General features: G+C 43.8%; 1 protein-coding gene across 4 annotated transcripts in view; it reads left to right on the forward strand.

Annotated features, from left to right (window-relative positions):
• Positions 1-20,725, forward strand: part of epha4b (eph receptor A4b) — a 73,594-nt gene that overhangs the window by 16,021 nt on the left and 36,848 nt on the right. For 3 of the 4 annotated variants that reach the window (XM_044021950.1, XM_044021967.1, XM_044021959.1), the window contains exons 2-5: positions 1,880-1,944; positions 7,867-8,067; positions 8,982-9,089; positions 9,483-9,834. In XM_044021950.1, the coding sequence (XP_043877885.1) occupies positions 1,880-1,944; positions 7,867-8,067; positions 8,982-9,089; positions 9,483-9,834 (726 nt within the window). The remainder of the gene's footprint in view (positions 1-1,879; positions 1,945-7,866; positions 8,068-8,981; positions 9,090-9,482; positions 9,835-20,725) is intronic. The other variant, XM_044021976.1, reaches the window with a different exon arrangement.

Genomic DNA, 20,725 nt, shown 5'->3' on the forward strand with positions numbered 1-20,725 from the left:
GCAGGGCAGAGGGAAGCACAGGCTATATGTAACTCAAAGTAAATGGGGAACAGGTGGAAACAATCAGGGCGGGGAAGATAATCAGACTGGCGGGAAAACTACAGGGGAAGGGCAAGTTATCTGAAACGAGAGGAAAGAGAGATGTCAAAATAAAACAGGAAGTCACAAAACAAAATAGAAGGCAAAACTAAACATAACTTAACACAACTTTCTGGATATGACATATTTCTGTATGCCATTCAAATGCACACGGCCAGAGGGAGGAAAGTGGTCTAAATTGTCTTCAGCTTTCTCTGAGTACACACATAGGCTGGAGGCTGCCTCTGACCTTTAGCTGCTCAGTATCTCTCCTCCACTCTCTCACCCCTCATTTAATCCATCGCTCTCTCACCTCCTCTCTCTGCTTCATTACACCGTGTGCACTATAGTTTCTGTCCGTCTTCTCGCACAGACACTGCTGTATGCGAGCACGCGTGCAGATAGATGTGCCGTTGCGCGCACATACGCACAAATATACACTAATGACATGCCTCCCTGCTGTCATGGTGTGCTGAGCTGGGGAGAATGGCTGGGATTCAGTTAGGGCTGATGGACTGCGTAAGTGTGAGAGGAAGAGAAAGGAAGAAAGAAAGAAAAGGGAAAGATACAAAAAGAGGAGGTTGGACCAATTTTACAGTTCCTTCACCACACCTAACAGGCAGTGTGGAGACACAGAGGGACTTTCTTCCTCTCTCAATCCAGTGATTAGTCTCATTTGCATTCAGGAGGCCAAATTGTGTTGGGGTTTTTTTCAGGTCACTGCCGGCACCTTATAAAAGTGGAGGGAGTATATGCGAGTGTCTCACTTCAAAGCGATGCACTCAGTTTACATCGTGTCAGGTCGGTGACTCTGATGTCTGATCCGTGATCTGTGGATTGAAAGAGGAGGTTCAAAGATTTCAAGAAGAGGGGGACAAATATAAGAGAGCCGCAGTGTGTGTGTGTGTGTGTGTGGGAATAAAGAGCTAAGCAGCCGTCTCTGCAGAGGGATACTGATTAAATATTGATGGTCAGTGGTGTTGAAGGCTTGATTAGGACCTGACTGAGCCAAGCCTCAACAAGCACACACCGCACCCAACAAGTGACGCACACTTGGTTTTCGTCAGGTCTCCATAATTAGACTATACAAACAGATTTTAGTCTCCATAATATGGGTAATACACACATGTGGACACAACATCAGCAGGTTTCCATTATGCTTCCTCCTGTCACTCAGGAATTTGAATCATTCCTTCTACATTAACACTTTCCTGTGTATTTGTTCCTATCCCAGCTAAATGTTTGTAGCTTACTTGATGAAAGTCAATTTTCATGAGCGACCGGAAGAAGATAATCTCGAAGTTGGAGCTGAATTTGATCAAATGTTTCAGATTTAACAGCTTGAAGTGTACAGTCCACTGTTTGTGTCTTCTTTTGGAAAAGTTATATGACAATATACACCTTTATCATTTATTGCCCGGCCCTCGTAGTAACCATAATTAGTACGACTTAACCACGACATCCTCTCTCCTCCAAGGACACAAACATTAAACAAACCTTGAAAGTCAGTGAGAGGTTTCTTGATGACATCTTGATGTCGTTTCACTGAACCACCACGAGTGCAGCACAACCACAGAAATCTTAAAGCGTAAATTATCGGTTCACCACTGTTTGCGATTCCCCCCGCTGTTGTACTCCACAACACAACAGAACACCAGTTTAATACGGGTGATTTATAATGCGATGTCATGCGATGCATTCGAGAGCGTCACTGTTATGGAAACGGGGACTAAATGAAACCCGACCACTCACAGTTGTTTCACGATGTTAACGTGTGTTTTCTTCTCTGTGTTTCTTGCAGTTACGTTGCTTGACTCCATGTCGGCCCTGGCTGACCTGGGCTGGGAGGCGTATCCTAATGAGGGGGTGAGTACAGTCTAATGTGTGCACAACACACACACACACACACACAGCATAAATCTGATCACCAGTGGCAGGTTGTGTTGACTTCAGAGCTCAGAGCTTGCAGCAGCACTCGAGTGTGTTTCAGAGAGTGCGGAGTTCTTGAGCGCTCCTTGCTAAATTGGGAATCTGCAGAGGGAATTTTGATTTCCGCTGCTCTGAAAACGGTGTGGATTTTTGGGATGGAGTGAAGCGACGGCGTGGAGGGGTGGACAACCTTACACGAGAGGACACGATGTGGGCATGTTGGTGTTGTTTTCGTGTGCGCAGGGACGGCAGAGAAGTGAGAGGAGAGGAAGAGTGTGAGAGCATTGAGCGAAACAGCAACAAAGTGTATTCAATAAAGAACTAAGAGCAGGTTCTGTATGTCACTCTCGCACCAAGAGCTGTTGAATGGCACTGAATTCATTCTATTTCCCCTTGAGTCACACTTCCTCTCCCCCATTCAGCATCGGTGTGTTAAATTGCAGGATGCCACACGCGGTTTCATGGTTGTGTGCTGCAGAGAAGAGGCAGCTGAAGCTAAGCAAGGTTGTTTCTCAAGCAATCAAGGGTATCAAGTTCACTTAATTGAAATGCAATGATTGTAAAGCCATAGTGTGGATGTTTGTGCATGCTGTTCTCCTCTCTGGGCTCGTTGCAGATGAGCAGAATGTGTTCCATCTGCAGCTAAGCCAAAAGCTTTAGTCTCATTTTTAAAAGCAGATCACTCAAGTAAGTCTTATTGAAAATATGGCTTAGTTTGGAGTGGCTTAACCGTGCCTCAGAAAAGCACATGTGTTGTTAGTTTACCCTCAAAGAAATGTCATAGCTCGGAAAAAAAAAAAGAATATACACATATATATATATATATATATATATATACACGGTATATAATCAACCTCATCCTGCATGTCTTCATTCATGAGCTGTCAGCATCTGGCTGCATCTCCTCCACGAGTGTGTACAGAAACTGAAAAATAAGCATCCGAGTGTTTTTTGACTGTGACACCGCCTTAATCAGCTGTTTTATCTGAGAAAGGAGGTTAATAAATTGGTTAAAGCTGGTCAAGTTTTTGCTTTCATGGTTGTGTCGACATTGTACACGCACTCAAAGGACGAGCGGTGTAGATAATGGATGGATGAATGCATCGTGGTACGTGAAGTTGATGTTTTCTTGATGAATGTTTGTTTGTTTTTGTTTTTGTTTTTTTTCTCAGTCTTTTCACTGTCAGTTAAAAGAGACAAAAACGAGAAAGGCTAACTTGCATAAATCAACCAGCTGCTTCTGCTTCTTCTGTCAATGATGCCACGAAATGAAAGTTCTGTTTATAATAAACAGCTAGGAGGCAAACAGGTACACAACAACACAAAGTACAGCCAAACTACCGGCGCGTTTCACATCAGTGTCTCTCAACACCATAGGAGCTATAGGAACAAATGTAGGGATACACAACGTGAGGGAAACAGGCCTTGAAGTTCTAGAATTATGCTTCATTCATGTTCCTATAGCGCTTGTATTTTTAAGCTAAGGTGCGTCATCCTCTGCGCATATGCCTGCTGACACATCTGCTGTGCTTAACATTCTTATTGTGCACATACAGGCACATCAACCAAGCCGTAAACATTCCCTGTGTGTTCTTTTGTGTGGAGAGGACTTATAGGAATTGTAATGTGGGTGATTTGTCATGAAGGTGACTGCACTTTAGTTGCTTTCCTTCATTAAATATGGTCTAAGCAACAAGATCCTATTTGCTCAGCAGTTCAGTTTTAAATACTGCAGTGGGAAACGGCAGAAACTGTTTAATCAGGTGGGCTGAGGATGACAAGATGTTACTGCTTATAACCCTGTATGTAAGTGGTAGGGAATCAGTGTAACGAGATGTGCCACTTAACGTCATCCTTCAACAGCTCGTCTTTTAACATCATATAAAGCCCATGTACATGTGCCCTGTTTGTTTATTACGATTCTGAACGTGCTTTGGTTCAACATTCCAAACACGATTAACGTGCATTATCACACGATTCAAATATTAAAGGGCCAGTGTGTAGGGTTTAGTGGCATCCAGGGGTATTAACGTCTCTCTCAGTGACACGGTATGATCACAGCCACAGAGTCCCAATACATCCTGAAAGCATCCTCAGATCCGATCAAAGAAACCACATTTGGCGGTGGTCAGAGGACGCATCTCAAGTCCACATTCCTGCAAAAACACAATCTGTTTTCAGGACGTATTAGAGTGTCTATAAACACATCTGTACCATCAGACTCGTTAAAAACTATTTTGTTCATGCAAACGGTCATGACGCCATGACGGACCACACGTGGTCACAGGAGACACGTTCAGGACGTATTTTAAAACCAGGTGTGAACAGTCGTGTGATGATGGGATCAAGATAATTGGATCACTGAGGACGGATGTTACCAGAAAATCTGTACAGGGCCCATGAAAGAAAACCCACTGTGTACTATAAAGTTACTATAAAGAGATCTATGAAGCTCATTACAAGGTAATGAAACAGCTCATAATTGTCATGTGATAATAAATGAATGAAAATAATTTCAGTATTGTATATAAATGCTGTTGATGGGTCCCCACGTTATTCAATTTGCGTAGAAAAATTGAATCTAAAACAATTAAAATGAAGCCTTTGCCATTTGCCAATTGTATTGTTTCAAATTGTGACTTTGGTTAACTGCAGTCTCTAAATGAAGGTAATGTTTCTTAAGAGGAAAAATTCTCCCTGCATTTAGTGTGAGAGAGATAAAGGCCTGAAGGAGGGGAAAGGTGCCAAAGGCTGAATGTCTTATGTTTTATATCAAAGGGATTATCTAGTTGTCCTTTGAACCTTAAACCTGCCAATTGGACTCAGTGAGTGGCCATTCCCACCAATCTGAGACCAACGTCTATGTGAATTAGTCTAAAACCACACTTGACCCCCGAAGGTCACGCTTAATCCAAACAGTGCCGGGTCGGATGTTCCCAAGACTGAGCAGAGAGACCCACGTCTGTCACCAGGCAGGGGTGCTCCTCATGAAGGACACAAAACAGAACGTCTTAATGATGTTTGCAAACGGGAGGCCCCACCACATCTCCACTCCCCCAGTGGCAGCCTCCCTCTTTATTCCTTCTCTTCATTTTCCATCTCTGCTCTTGCCTCCCCTCTCATCGGCTTCACCGGCCTCGCCGAGCCACAACTCGTTCCAGAGTTTGGACGCCAATTATGTCCGAGGTGTACCCATCAGATGATTGCAGGAGGAGGGATATTATGTTAAGCCGGTGAATGGTTGAACTTAAACCCCAATCTGACGTCTGTGCTCCACTTCAAAGATATCAAGCAAGGCTCCGTGCTGATTGGCCGAGGTGATTGAGGGTTCAGGGAGGAGAGTTTCATACCGAATGTTAATCAGCGTTCAGTCTGAATCAACACTGGCTCCAACTCTTCAGCCCAGTTGTATTTTTGGTACATTTGCTCTTGCAAATATCTGTATCGTTCACAGATAGGGAGGCAAGCAGGTTGTTTGCCTGATCATGGACACACCTGTGCTTTACACCAGGCCACAGTGACAATGAACAGACTCGCTGACAAGGGAAACAAGTCACTCACGAGGAAGTGGCAGAACTCCAGCCACTCCAAACTCTGTCTACAAAGAAATAAACAAAGACATCATAAAGCCCTCTTTATCCCTCAATGACTTTTCCCATAAATGCTTTAATCACTGCTCCCAGGAGATTCAGCTATGTGTATGTGTGTGTGTGTGTGTGTGTGTGTTTCTGAGTGTGTGTGGGGGTGTGTGCAACCGTCCTGTGATGTCCGACTGGTCCCAGCTCCGCACAGATGGGTCTATTTAGCTGCCAGGCGCGCCTGTAATTCACCAACGTTCATTTATCTCTCTCTCTCTCTCTCTCCCTCTCTCTTGCGTGCTCTCTCTCTCTCCGTCTGGTGTTTTGTTCCTTTAATTGAATCGAGTGTGGTTGATCAAAATGACTCACAGTCCTCGTGTGTGTTTGTACAACGTTAAGCAAGACTTCAATGACACACCACTTATATGTTAATTTCAAACTCCGAACTCCCTGCCAGGGGCATTTGTGTCCGCTGATTGCTGAAGGTTACGGTTGTTGTTTGTTGTTTGTTTGTTTTCCTCCTTCCTTCATGTTTGACTTCCTTTCCTGTGTATCTGTAGTCGTCGGACGCGTGTTTCAGCCAACGCGTTTGTTTTTGCGTCAGTTCACACACAGAATAGACATTTCAGTGGGGGGCGTGTAGAGTTTAAAAGATTCCGAGTGTGCACGAGAGATGGAGAAAGTTTGCATGGTTTCATGTGAGAGTGTGTGTGTGTGTGTGTGTGTGTGTGTGTGTGTGTGTGTGTGTGTGTGTGTGTTATTCATGTGGATCTGTTTTAGTGCTCAGGATCTGGCGGAAAAATGCGTCAAGCTTTCGCTGGGTTGTTGGGCCGTCACATCAGATTAATGTCAAGTATCCAACCTTAGTTTAGGCTTGTTTGAAAGCTTTTCTTTGGCCTTTTGCTGCTTTCTTTGCATTTTAGTGGCCTGTTTTCTCCTCCCTTTTTTTCCCCTTCATCTTTCTTTCTCTTCGCTTCTCCTTTCATTTGGATTTCAGCACACAGGCGGGATGACAGGTGGGTCTTAGGTTGTGTGTGCACATTGGATACAGTATGTGTCCATGCTGTGAATAATGTGTTTACATGGTTGGACGTGGAATAAAGGTCAATCAAGTGCTCGTCAATCAGGAGCTCAACGCTTCAGTATTATGTATTATGATGATGGCAGGAGCAAAGATGGTGGTCCACAGTGTGTGTGTGTGTGTGTGTGTGTGTGTGTGTGTGTGTGTCCACGCACACTTATACATGAGTGTTCAAGTTGGCTTCCCCCTGAACAGATCAAATATCTTGAAACATTGACACCACATTGGTTTATTTTCCGTTTCTTGAAGGAACAGACATCTCTCCATTTGTTTGTGTTTAAATATACGTGTGTGTCCCTTTATATATGTGTGTGTGTGTGTGTGTCTATGGAGATAGAAATGTTTTCCAGCTCATGCGAGAAGTGTTCTCAATTACTGCCTTAGAAGTGGAAACAGATGGTAGCAGATGACGGGAGACAAAGTAGCTCTGTCCTGCCTACTCCCTCTTTCTCTCCGAGTTTCTCTCGCTCTCTCTCGCCGTTACACACACACACACACACACACAAATGCTAACGTTTAAGCACTAAATCACCCAGTCACTTAAGGGAAACATGCTCTCTCTATGCGCACAAAGACAGTCCTTCAGTCATGTGGACACAGATCATGACTTATATTTGCCCAGACATGAACAGAGGACATGTAGCCCGAGTGTTGGTTTGCACTACTCCACTGTTCATTGAACGTGAGCAACACTTGGACTGTAATGTCCTTTGACTGTAATGTCCACTTTACTTTCTTTCTTTCAGCATCATCCACTCATCTGGAAGCCAACTTTAGACGTAGTTAAAGGTTCAATGAGTAACATATAGGAGAGTGTATGTAAAATGGAATATACCGCCCATACATGTTATATAAGTGTGTAATCTCTTTAAAATAAAAATGATTTGACTTTATTTCCTTTAGAATGTACTTTGTTTATGTACTTTAGACAAGGGGCTTACATTAAGGACGCTGCCATCTTGTTTAGCAGCCGCAAAGGACAAACTAGCCAGGGCATGTTGACGTCGACGCTTACCACACACAAACAAAGAACAACATCCTGTCTGGTATACAAAGGCCGAGATAGTTCTTTTGATGTCCTAATCTACAGTCTCAGCATTAGACGTGACTAATTCTTACACACTAGAGATTTAAATTTAAATAAAGAATTATACTTAAACTAAAACATCTTTTCTCTTTCTCCCCACTTCTCGTTCTCAGTGGGAGGAGATCAGTGTGATGGACGAGAGGAACACTCCAATGAGAACCTACCAGGTGTGCAACGTCATGGAGGCCAACCAGAACAACTGGCTGAGGACGCGTCACATCAGTCGGGAAGGAGCGCAGCGAGTCTACATTGAGATCAAGTTCACCCTGAGGGACTGTAATAGCCTGCCGGGGGTCCCTGGTACTTGCAAGGAGGTCTGTGTCACTTCATCACACACGCACATCTTAGACCCTTACCCTAACCTTACATCTGAACAACTTCTGAATGATGTAAATGTAGGAGACACGGTGCCGTGAAAATTGGATCTCAAATGGAGCAAACACCTTCAGCACATGGAGTGGAATACCAACATGTTCCCATGGTGCTTAACTAATCAACTTAAATCCAATGAAATGAATGCTAATGACAAATCTGTTTGCTTTTGCTGCAGCTGAAAATGCAAAGCAGGGGGAAGAAAAAAAACAAACACACAAAGTGAAGAAGAACTATAGTTTTTTTTCTATGAAAATACATTTGAACTAGTGATCATGATTTGTCCCGGAAAATTGATCATTTAATTTTATGATAATACATTAATAGAAGGTTTGTACAATAGGTGGCAGTTTTATTGAAATTGCTATGGAATTGCTGCTTTGCATGCAAATTGTACACTACATTACACTGCAGAGAAGCAAAAGAACCTTGAAATATATGTTATTCGTCTAATACAGTATTAACTAAACATTGAATACTGGTGGCTGATGAGTAGATAAATAGATAGTAGGCGGGAAAGGATGAACATGAGAGAATAGCTGCGGAATGAAACAAATGATTCTCTAGGGGCCTATTTTCTGGCTCCGTGTACATTATACCTCAGGATATATATTCTTTACTGTTCCCCCATTGTCTCCTGATACCACCACTTCTCTGCATTCATTTCTCCCTCCACGAGTTTCACTCTCATTACATCTCCACAATGAGCAGCGGAGATAATGTGAGACTGAGACGGAGATCCATATAAGAGCCTGGCTCAAATGCTCTCACTTTTATCTGTGTCAGTTTAGCATATGTATAGTTTAACTGTAACAAGGCGCTTGAAAGGTGACGGACGCCTTTATTTGTTCTGCAGACATTCAACATGTACTACTACGAGTCCAACAACCCTAACCTGTGGTTCATTAAGGAGAGCCAGTACCTCAAGATTGATACCATTGCTGCAGATGAGAGCTTTACACAGGTATGGACACACACACACACACACACACACACACACACACACACACTCACAGCATGCATAAGCACAAAGAAGTACTTAAAGCATGTGTACCATAAATGTCATATGTAAAAATACATTGTTACATGTGCATTGGACATGAACATTTGCATAATAATGCAAAACAACCTATAAACAGATGTTTGCAGTTACTTTGTAACTAGAACTCTATGTGGTTGTGTGATCTAAAATGATATATGCTTGGAAAATAAATCAGTGCTTGAATGTGGGTTGTAAAAATAATAAAGGGACATTATTATTTCAGTCTTGCTGACGCTGAGTTTAGGGAAACATTTTTACCAAAAATAGAATGAGATGAAAAAAAATCAAGATATGCAAATCCTCCTTTGCTCACAGGTGGACGTTGGCGATCGAGTCATGAAGCTAAACACGGAGGTGCGCGACATCAGCAACCTGAGTAAAAAAGGCTTTTACCTGGCCTTCCAGGACTTGGGCGCCTGCATCGCCCTGGTCTCTGTCAGAGTTTTCTACAAGAAGTGCGCCCTCACCGTGCTCAACTTGGCCCAGTTTCCTGACACAATAACAGGTGGCGACACTGCACTGGTGGAGGTCCACGGCGTGTGTGTGAATGCCTCCGAGGAGTTTGAGGCTCCCAAGATGTACTGCAGCGCAGACGGAGGCTGGCTCGTTCCCATCGGGAGATGTGTGTGCAAACCAGGCTTCGAGGAGAACAAGGACGTCTGCCAGCGTGAGTGGGGCGGGGATCCCGGGGGGGGGACGTGCGTGGGATGCATTTGAGAGAGAGCGGCGTCCGTGCATGCACAGGTCTGATAAAGTTTATTATAGAAAGTATGTGTCAAAATATATGAGAAGCTTTGGAAGCTTTGCAGAGTAAAAAAAAAAAAAAAGTAAACTGCAGTTTTTAAAGCAGCAGTGTGTAACTTTAGTTGTTGATGATGTTATTGTTCTGCGTCGACTCAGGGAGAGTTGTGTGGATCTGACGGGCTTAATCAGCTTTGTGTACATTCATTTGAGAATGGTTTGATTGTGATCGACGTTCGTTTACATTTAAAGGTTACGCACTACAGCTTTAACACTTAACATATGTCCTGCACTCTATATGATGATAATATGTGATGTGTGCAACGTTTCATCCCTCCAACATTTGTGACGCAATGACGCACCGATGCACTGTTGCTGTGCAGGTGTGGGTGTCTGTGGGTGTGGGTGTGTCTTAGGCCTTGTTGTTAAAGCCCAAATCTGATTTTTAAGCATATCTAAATTGTATCTAGCTTAAAAAAAAACATATGGAGGTGGTTTTTACAGATCTGAACGCCTCAGTCCCTCAGATAGGATTTCAAAGTGTCTTCCCCAGGATTCCACGGAATGTGAATCTGGAGCGTTGTGTGTTTTTGCCAGATGACGGAACACAACTCTTCAGAATAAAAGCCCCCGCATTGACACCATATTTGGCCTGTGACTATAGAACTCCATGTGGAAGACGAGAGTAGACCATGTCAATATGGACACACGCAGATTGAATCTGATCACTGATCATTTATATTGTCACCAGTTGGTCAGGATGATCAGATTCTGATCAGATATGCTTGCAAAACCGGTTTGGGCTGCAGTCTAAACAAGGCCACAATGCCGAGTGACTTATATTGAGCTCTGCACACTGTAGTGTCAGTCTCACAGACGAAAGGGTAGGAGTTGGTTTGAGGCATCTCCTTGTGTCTTTCAAGTGCGTGTCTACGTACACACACACACACACACACACACACACACACACACACACACACACACACACACACACACACACACACACACACACACACACACACACACACACACACACACGTCAGGCCTGAATATTTCATTTTCCCCACTGAGAAGAGGAAAGAGGTGAGAGAGTGTGCGAGAAAGCGCTTTATTGATGTGAGTTTGAGTTGTAGCAGAGACGAGGAAAAGGTATGCCCTAGGATGCAGATTATTGAGTCATAAAACTCTGCCGATGCTGTGTGTGTCTGTGTGTGTGTGTGTGTCTGTGTGCACACCGTGTGCGCATTCGCTGAAATGAGCTACCTGTATTAGACTCGCGGCGTCCCCCCGCCCCCGATGGGCTCACTTCCTCCCCTAAAAGAAAATGGAATCATAGATATTCATCACAGCAAACTTCGGTGCACATAATACAATTTCAGTTGTTTGGGAGAAGCAGCAGCCAAGATACCCCGAAAACTTGGCAGTTAGGCCTTAGAGACAAGTGAATAGGAACAAGCTGTACTCTGCAGTTTGCAGACTGGTAATGTGCACAGATTGTGGCAGAACTCTGGCTGCGTCTCAATCACCAAACACTGACTGTTGCGCTAAACACGTCTGTCTTGTGAGATGACATGCTTGCACTTGATCTCAAACGATTTCACTGCCTACACTGTGTTGGTCAACGAGGCCCAATATTCAAACTTTATTCAAGTCTGACGCAGCAAAGCGGCTGACCCCGGTGATCTCCATGACCTCATCAGTCTTATCACCCCGCAGAGGATAAATACAGCCGTGTAAGCGTGTTTCACGAGCTGGCTTTAACTCAATCACACTACGCTTGTGTGTGTGCATGTGTGCGTGTGTGCGGCGCTCGCGACTGAGCCTTATTGACAGCCTGAGGTCAGAGTTCAGGAAATATATGTGTCCTTTGTCGTATAAGTGATGGTCACCCCGGACGCGGTGTACATGCACTGGATATGTGTCGAGTGTTTTCAGCACAGTAAGAGAGGCGAGGATTTGGGGTTTCAACTCCATTTCAAGGCAGATTTCCTGGTGTGGCAATTACTCTGGAAACAATCAAAAAGCTTTTCAATTCCTTTGTGGTGAGCTGAAGCTTATCTGCCTCAGGGCTGTCTGTGCCACCTACTCAATATTAGGAAAAACATTTTTCCAGGAGGGGATTTGCATATCAGTAAGTGGGAGACTCTATTCCATGTATGTCAGCTGAAATCACATTAGATATTTGTTTTTTGTTTTTTTTTGCCTTTGCCAGAAATGACAGCCTGCAGGAAACCGTCTTTCTTTTCTTTTATTAAAACGACTTTCGGTATTTCCGTGCCTACACGTGCACGGATTCTCGTCGCGCTTCATTCCTTTTTTAAAAAATGTCACTCGCCGACTAATGCAACTGCATCAGCGATCGCCGTGCTGCTCAGAGACAAAGACATGAGAGGACACAGAGACGTACAACAGCCCGGTGTATCGCTCTTTAATGTGTCCCAGAGAGAACAGAGGACTAGGCTTTTAAAGAGTTCCCTCAGCGCTCAGCCTCGGCACCAAACAAAGGGTTCCTACCCCGACACAGTCTGAGGGACCTCCATAAGGAAAACATGCTCTGCTAATGCATTTAAATCACCCTGTCGCTCGTTTGCTGTCACACAAAGAGATGAAGGGGTGAAGTGAGGGAGAGAGCTGGGGGTGCATTCATAATTATTAGCATGGCACAGGTGAACAAGCCTTTCAGTAGACACCATGAATTCCCTTTCCCTTGTTCCTTTTGTGCCTGTTTTCTTCTTCTCCACAATTAAGCTGCTCCGATGCTCAGCGTATTCCAGGTCTAATGTTCTGTGTAAATCTTTGTCAGTGTTTTTGGCCTCGCCACCTTCTTTTTGTCTCCGTGTCACTCTCTGTCTGATTTTCCCCCCCTCTCCCTCTCTCTCTCCCTCTCTCTCTGTGTGTCCCTGTCTCTCTGTCTCTTGGTGTGAGGCGCTAATGGAATCATTACTAGCTTCTCTGTGTTAGACAAACACCAGACACCTCCAATTACAGCCCCCTTTTCTCCATCCCTGGCTCTCTCGTCTCCTCACTGCTATTTTCTAACCTTGTTCTGGTGTCTGCTTCTAAAATGGGACTGTTCTCTACCTCGCTCCCTCTACAGCCCCCAATCACCCCCACCACACACACACATTTTGCCCTTCACCCATCTTCTAGTATTGTCTTCTTTTCACCTCGCCATTCGTTTTACTGTCTCGCCCTCCTCCTCCTCGCAACACTCATCTCCTATGTCTGCTCTCTTTAAACATTTATAGATCACGGGTTCATCTTTCTCCTTTTCTACTTTGCCACCCATGCTTGCTCCATGTCCCCAAACAAGAAGCGCCACAGTGTTTTTATGTATAAAAAAAAAAAAGAGCAAGTAGCAATGGATTAAATGTAGTCTTAAGGCTGTTTTCTTAGATGTGTTGTATTTTGTATGACGTTAAAACTGAAAAATTACAAATCTACTTCTATATTGGTCTCCTACTATATTTTTCTCATGTCCAAAAGGACAGGGTTTTCACAGACAAAAAAAGGACAACTTCATATACTGTATGGCACACTACATCTGTGGAATACTGACAAACCCAAGCACCAACAACCAACTTCTCCGTTTTGCCAGCGATGTCATAATTGACATGTTTTATGTTTGTAAAAGAGATTCTTGAAAGAATTGACCTGGAAGTTATTTGTTCAAATCTGACGGGAGAAATGTAAGAATCTGAGCGAGTGTTAGTGGAAACCTTCAGATTTGCTCAAACACGTGAAATCATTCTCATCTGCTCGGTCACCGCTGGAGTTGCATAATCTCTCTCTCTCCGACAAATACACATTGACATTCTCGACGTTCCTCCATCTCTTTGCGCTCCATGCAGTGGGCCTTGTTTGTGCAAGCCAATGCCTCCCACCACGAAAGCTCCCTTTGCTTTTCTTTCTCAGTCTCTTGTTCATTCAGTCTCTGTTCTCCCTCTGTGTTCCTGTCTGCCACCGTTCCCTCTGCCCGCTCCATTTCCACCCCATACTCCCTTGGCCTCTCCTGCTGTCTCTGTCTCACAGCTGTTAGAGGATGTAGTGAATTCCTCCTCTCAAATCTCTCCTGCTTTAAACCCTAGAGGTACACGCTGAAGGCCAGGATTGTGCGTGTGTGTGCGCACGGCAGTGACTAAGTATGTATTTGTGTGTGTGTGTGTGTGTGTGTGTGTGTGTGTGTGTGTGTGTGTGTTCTATCCTTCTCTGTGTATCTGACAGCACCAATTACCGCCTCCGATGCCTGTGAGATGGAGGAGACAGAGTGGAGAAGGATGGACACCTGTCACCTCGACATGGGTTCTCTTGCTCTCCACTCTTTTCCCTTCTCCCCTTCTCAGCGGGCAAAAGTAATGTAGGTCAGCGTGACATGTCTGTCTGTCTGTCTGCCTGCTGTACCCGTCTAATGGTCTCCTCCTTCCCCTTTCTTCTCAAGTGTTTGTGTGTGTGATGCTGCCAGTATGACGCAAAGAACTTGTTTTGCAAGAGGAACTTTTCAAAGTCACGCCTCACACCTTAAACCGATTCCACCTTGATGCGCTCTTCCTCAAAGTATGATGAGAAAATCAAATGGAACTTAAGTCTGCGCATTAGAGAAGCAATTGTACTAGATGCCACAGCTGACAACACCTAAAATGCATGGAGGTCTCTCAATCAACGCATTAACAAAAACGTTTGATGACATTTGGAAGCACCGTGGGATCATGGGAAGTCACCACCGATGAAGCTCTGGAAGTTACAGCAGAGACGGCTAAAGCAGCCAAATGAATCAGTCCATTACAACGAATAGAAATGAGGATTTGTGTGCATTTTAAAGGTTTTGACTCTTGTAAATACACCAGCTTAACAAATGATACAACAGTAGTGTCGTCATTCTTAGATATAGTAATGCAGAAATGCTACATATCATATCTTTAAGTAAATATGACGGAAAAAAAGCTTGGGGAACACTTTGAATTAGGGAACACATATTCACCATTAATTAGTTGCTTATTAGCATGCAAATTCTAACATATTGGCTCTTAATTAGTCATTATTAAGTACTTATGAATGCCATATTCTGCATGGCCTTATTACACAACCAGTAAACCATTAACTAAGAGTTTTCCCTCAATAACCTCAGAATTATTGCTTATTACTACTACTATTATTATTATTAATACTACCACCTTATAAAGTCCATTCTAAACAAAGCATATTGACATTGTAATTCATATACAACAACTTCCTTACTTACTACTAATAAGCAATAAGTTTGAGGTTATTGAGGGAAAGTTAATGGTTTACTGGTTGTATAATAAGGCCATGCAGAATAAGGCATTCATAAGTACTTAATAATGGCTAATTAAGAGCCAATATTTTACAAATTTGCATGCTAATAAGCAACTAATTAATGGTAAATATGTGTTCCCTAATGTAAAGTGTTACCCAAGCTTGGTTGGTAACAACATCCACCTATTAACGATATTATGAAATTGAAGTATAATCTCTAATCTGTGCAAAAAAAAAAACTAAAGCAAAAACAACAAGTTGCTCTTTATGTTCCAGAATGTGTCTTGACTGCGGGCACAGAGTCATTTTCTTGTCATGTCGAGGTTTTCCAGGTTGTCCCTGCACACACATGAAAACCAAACACTGCTCACTGCACACTGCTGAGAGATGGAGCAAAGAACAGCTGCTGTGTGCCATACAATAATTCTTAGGCTGAAGTGCCTCCAAGGCACAGGTGTATAACCTTTAAGCCAGGCAAACACCACTTCACACCACTTCACAGTCACTTACATGCTTGACTACGACTGTGAGACCCTAACTTTTGGGATGAGGGATAACTAAAGCTTGCACACAAAAAAACAGCGGTTTGATCGTTTTGAAAAACATTGCTCAACCCATGATGATGAAAGGGAAGTAGCTTCGTGGCTGGTCAGTGACAAACAGGCATCAGAGGCGTCCTGCACATGCCGTTCAGCCGAGCTTGTGGTCTAGTGGAGGACGTGTGACGCATTATGAAAGACTATGGCAGAACACAACGCGAGGCACTTTTACAGGATCGCCGTCTCTGTTCATTATTAAAAGCTTGAGCTGGAAACAGATGTGGAAAAGGTTCATCTTTGCACCTGTGAAAGAAATGGAGTTAATTTGCTCATTTAGTGTGTGTGTGTGTGTGAGTGGACAGTTAAGGGAGCAGGTAAAGTGAGCATTCTTAAGTTGATCACATACAGATTTCTGAAGGTCAAGGGCTTCGTCCTTTCCTATGCTCTCTCTCTCTCTCATTCACTCACACACACACTTCACATCTCTTTGCTCTCCTCTTGGTGGCAGCTCGGGGAGCTTTAGAGCACAAAGGTGTGGGTAGTAAAGGAGTGGGTGGCTAACAGAAGGATTTAGAAAGCAAGTAAAGAGATTTTTGTGTGTGTGCAGTTCACACAGTGTGTGCAGGTACATGTGCGTGTGTGTGTGTGTGTGTCTGCACAATGCTGCAGGCATTAGGGCATTAAGCTGTTAAAATGCTAGGAAGCAGGGTGTTATCACTAGACAGATGTTCTTAAAGGACAAATGGATATATGGGCCAAGTAAAGGCCATTCATCAGTCCTTGTACGTGTTCCCCTTCACTTCTCATTTATTTCGATAACGACAGCTACCTCTGCCTTCATTTACCTTTAATCTCTACTCCCTCACATGCCCCTCCTCAACCCCATCCCCTTGTCGCCTCCCTCCTTCTCACCTCCTCTATGTTGTGCTTGAACAAATGACACACAAGGAACCACAAAAGCTTAGGCACTGTGCACACCACAGGCTCTATCTACATACCCACACACCACTGACCCAGATAATGTCTTTTCACACAGAGCCTCCCAGCGTAGCTCCTCTCTCATCATGGCAGATCACTGGCCAGACGTAGCCCAGTCGCCAGCACAGCACCAAGATGGAGTTTGCATGGCTGCAGTGTTAGCCCTTATGAAACCAATGGACGTGCAGATTGCTTTGGGAGCCAGGACCTCATATAGCTCAGTCGAGTCTGGTGCAGTGGGTTGTGCTGTGTGAACAAAAGCCGCAGAGAAACAGAGGGAAAGCAGGCCAAGGACTGAGAAAGTGTTAACGCATGTTTCAGCCCCTCACGTCCTTAAATAGCACTATTCCCCGCAGACAGAGGCAGGGAGAGAGGAGAGCGGTGTGTAGGGCGGAGTGTGTCTCCTTTGGGCACAGTTGTCATTAATTGGCTGCGTTTCATATGCAGTTGTGTTCCATTTAGTGATAAACATGTGCGCACTCGTGGGAAAGTTCATCATTTCAACATTTAGCGTTCAAAATCACGCTTGCGTCTGCTCCATTTATGATGTCATGGTTCCAAGAGAGGAGAACGAAGCGCAGCAGAGGCACACAAGCACAGGAACAGGAAAAGAAGCCATTGACCCCTTCCCCCTCACACACCCCCCCTTCGCCAGTTCATAGATGGCTTCCAGATGTTTGATTGCTCTGTCAGCCTGATTGGATTGGTGTTACACATTTATTGCCTTATTGCTTAGCTCCAAACACCGTGTTCAGATATGGCCACGGTCAAAGTGCCATTTTCATGGGCTGTTCCGCAGCACAATTACTCTGCAGCCGTTTAGAAACTCCAAATAGTCTTTTCAGCTCCAGTGTTGGCCATAACAAAGAACTGTCACACTTAGCTCAATACGATGTGTGCACAGACAGTTTCATTTTAAAAAACAACAAAGTCGCTGCATTTTGGCCCCGTTTACTTGTAAATATTTACAAGTAAACGGGGCCAAAATGCAGCGACTTTACTGGAGCAGTTGCAGCGTTCAGCTCGTGGAGGCAACCACGGTACTCTGGTATCTGTAGCATCAGCAACAGATGCTACGGTTATGCGCAAGCCATCCACAACACCACTCATTTAAAGACATAATTAATAAATGAGGTCGATGATAACATAATATAATCATCCTCAGGATGGACCGTGAGGGAGCCGCTTCATATACACATCTGCCCATACATCGAATTGTTCTGTCAATATTTATTTGTCAGATGAAAAGCGCGGTGCAGAGTTGATAATGTCCAACGCAAAAGTGGCGTTTCTTTCCCTGGAGGGAGCTCTTCACCTCCTGCATGGCACTAAATGGACACTGCAGATAGCACTTGAGGACACAGTTTCTATTTATTATACATGACTGAGCTGGACATCAAGCTCAAGCATTCTCTCTCTTGACATTTCCTTTACTTTTCTGTTATGTTAGTGTCCCACATAAAATACGGACTGTGGCGCCTCCGTGATTTCTCCCTTCTAGATATACATAAAGAAAAATAATAAATATTACAAAAAAAATATGTAAACCCTAATTTGGGCAAGGTGCTTGTGTGTGAATGCCAGTGACACGGAGGAAAAGGCACGGGGGGGCCCTCCTTTGTGACTCTGCCCGAGAGAATGAATTATTGAAAGTGACGAACTGAAAATAACGCGAGTGAGTGAGGAAAAGAGGTGCAGCGCTCCGCTGGTCACGGGGCCGGCTCACGCGGGCACGTTTACTGGCATTTGACACAAAATGTGTGTGTGTGTGTGTGTCTGACAGTGTGGATGAAGGTGGATGTTTGTGTGCCGTTCATCTCCCAACAGGCTCCTTCTATAGGCCTGTCATGGCTCTCCCTCGCTCTCTTTACTTCTCTGCCCCTTGCCCCGTGACCCTGTCCACACAGCACACACATGCACCTGGTATCTATTTAATCTGTTTTTAGACGGCAGCACAACGACTCGGGCTCAAAATGAGTGACCCATCAGCTTGGATTACCACGAGAGAAGTGTGTGTCTGTGTGGATGTGTGTTTTCTTTAATTGCACTGAAATTGAGAAGACTACCCTGTGATTTTCTTTTTTTACGTACGTACGTGTGTGTGCGTGTGTGCGTGTGTGTGTGTGTGTGCGCCTGTCAGCGAGAGAGTAAATATTTGTGCAGGGGCTCTGGATAAGGTCAGGGTCAACTTATGACAGACAGTCCACAGGGAAATAAGACACACACACACACACAGGCAGACTCTATCTATCTATACACATATTCACACAGACACACAGGATAAAGGAGGGATGGTCAGAGGGAGAGCAAGAGACACAAACATGAAGAGGACAGTAAGAGTCAAATAAATAGAAGTAGACAGACAGAGGGGCAGAAAAACAGAAACACACAAAGACAGATATGGACAGAAGCAGAAAATGAGGGAGCTTCGTCCCAAAGTTCCCCTTGGCTGCGCTTAGTAATTGGCTGGTATCCAGAGAACAGAGAGTGTAGCAGAAAGTAGTCTGAGTGTACTCATGTGCTTCATACACTGGACATGTGTGTGTCAGAGGAGTCATAAGATACCATAAACACAGTCAGGATCTGTCATGATGTGTCAATCAGGGAGGCCTACTGTATGTCTTCCATGTGCACACACCTCATATCATCCACTGTGTGATCCTGCCTGGTGTGTCTCTAAAACAAAAGGGCATGCATGTGGTAAATAACCGGGCCAAAAGAACACTTGGCCCACTCATAAAAGACCACATATACCGTTCAATGTGAAACAGGCCTACATTTGACAATACATGCCATCACTGATGATCAAGCTGACAGGTGCAACATTTCAACACGTCTCAGCATCTCATCCATTTCCCAGGATGCACTATGGCCTAAAACTCTCTGATCACTGACCAGAAACCAGTGGAAGAGTCTCTGAAAATCTCTGAGTCTACAAATGATGGACTCATATGTCAAAGTAAAGGTAGTTTTTGTTTGTGTTCCACTGAAGACTATCATGACATCATGAATCTGCTGGATATTACATGACACAGCCCACAATATAACATCTCAGTGAGATATAAAGGTGTCTGCCTATACTTTTGAAAGTAAACATTTATTTTGACATCCAAATTTGAAAATATCTACAGTATATATATATATATATATATACATATATATACACACATATATATACACATATATATATATATATATATATATATACACATATACATATATCTACGATGCCAACATTTAAATAGGTTTGCTGTGATATTTAATTACTTATTTTGTATCTGTTGAGATAATGTTGAGATAATGTCTATGCATGAAGTCAAATACTGTGTTGTGTCTCATGAATAAGCAGTGTCCCCCAAAAAAATCTGTGTTTTGTTAAGAATTTCAGACCATTTCTCCATTTTCAACAAGTCATTTAAGTAATAGAGGGAATCGCCAAATACAATATGCTTTGTTTGTTTTCCATTTTTAACTCGGCCTCTGCGCCTGTTCAACTTGAAAACATGGCAATTCAACCCAAAGCGGGTTTCACAAACACACAAACACACACACATACAGATATGACCCCGGTGGCCATGAAGGACGTCACATTCAATCAATTCAGTCAGGTTTCTCCAGCGATGCTTGATGTATCAATTTTTAAGTAGCTGGCTGCAGCTAATGCTCGGGTAGCCAAAACACACTCATACGTACACACACACACACACACACACACACGCTGCTCTATGCTCCTGGAGCTGTGGCACTCAAGGGGTACTAGAAGGGTTCCATCTTGAAAGCCTGTTGCCATGGTGACCATTATGGAGCTCATCTCCCCTGGGTTAGAAAGCTTTGCACAACTTCCCTGTTAAAAGAACACACCAGGCTTACCCAAACACACACACACGTATGTATATATATATATATATATACACTGCCCCCCCCATACATCCACATACATAAACACGCTCTCACTCACACAAACAGAAGGCTCTGCCCTTTGTTGTGAAGCCAGTGGGGTGCCAGTGTTAGACTTGAACCGAACGT

This window comes from Solea senegalensis, linkage group LG1, assembly GCF_019176455.1.
Source record: "Solea senegalensis isolate Sse05_10M linkage group LG1, IFAPA_SoseM_1, whole genome shotgun sequence".
In the NCBI taxonomy this organism is placed as follows: Eukaryota; Metazoa; Chordata; class Actinopteri; order Pleuronectiformes; family Soleidae; genus Solea; species Solea senegalensis.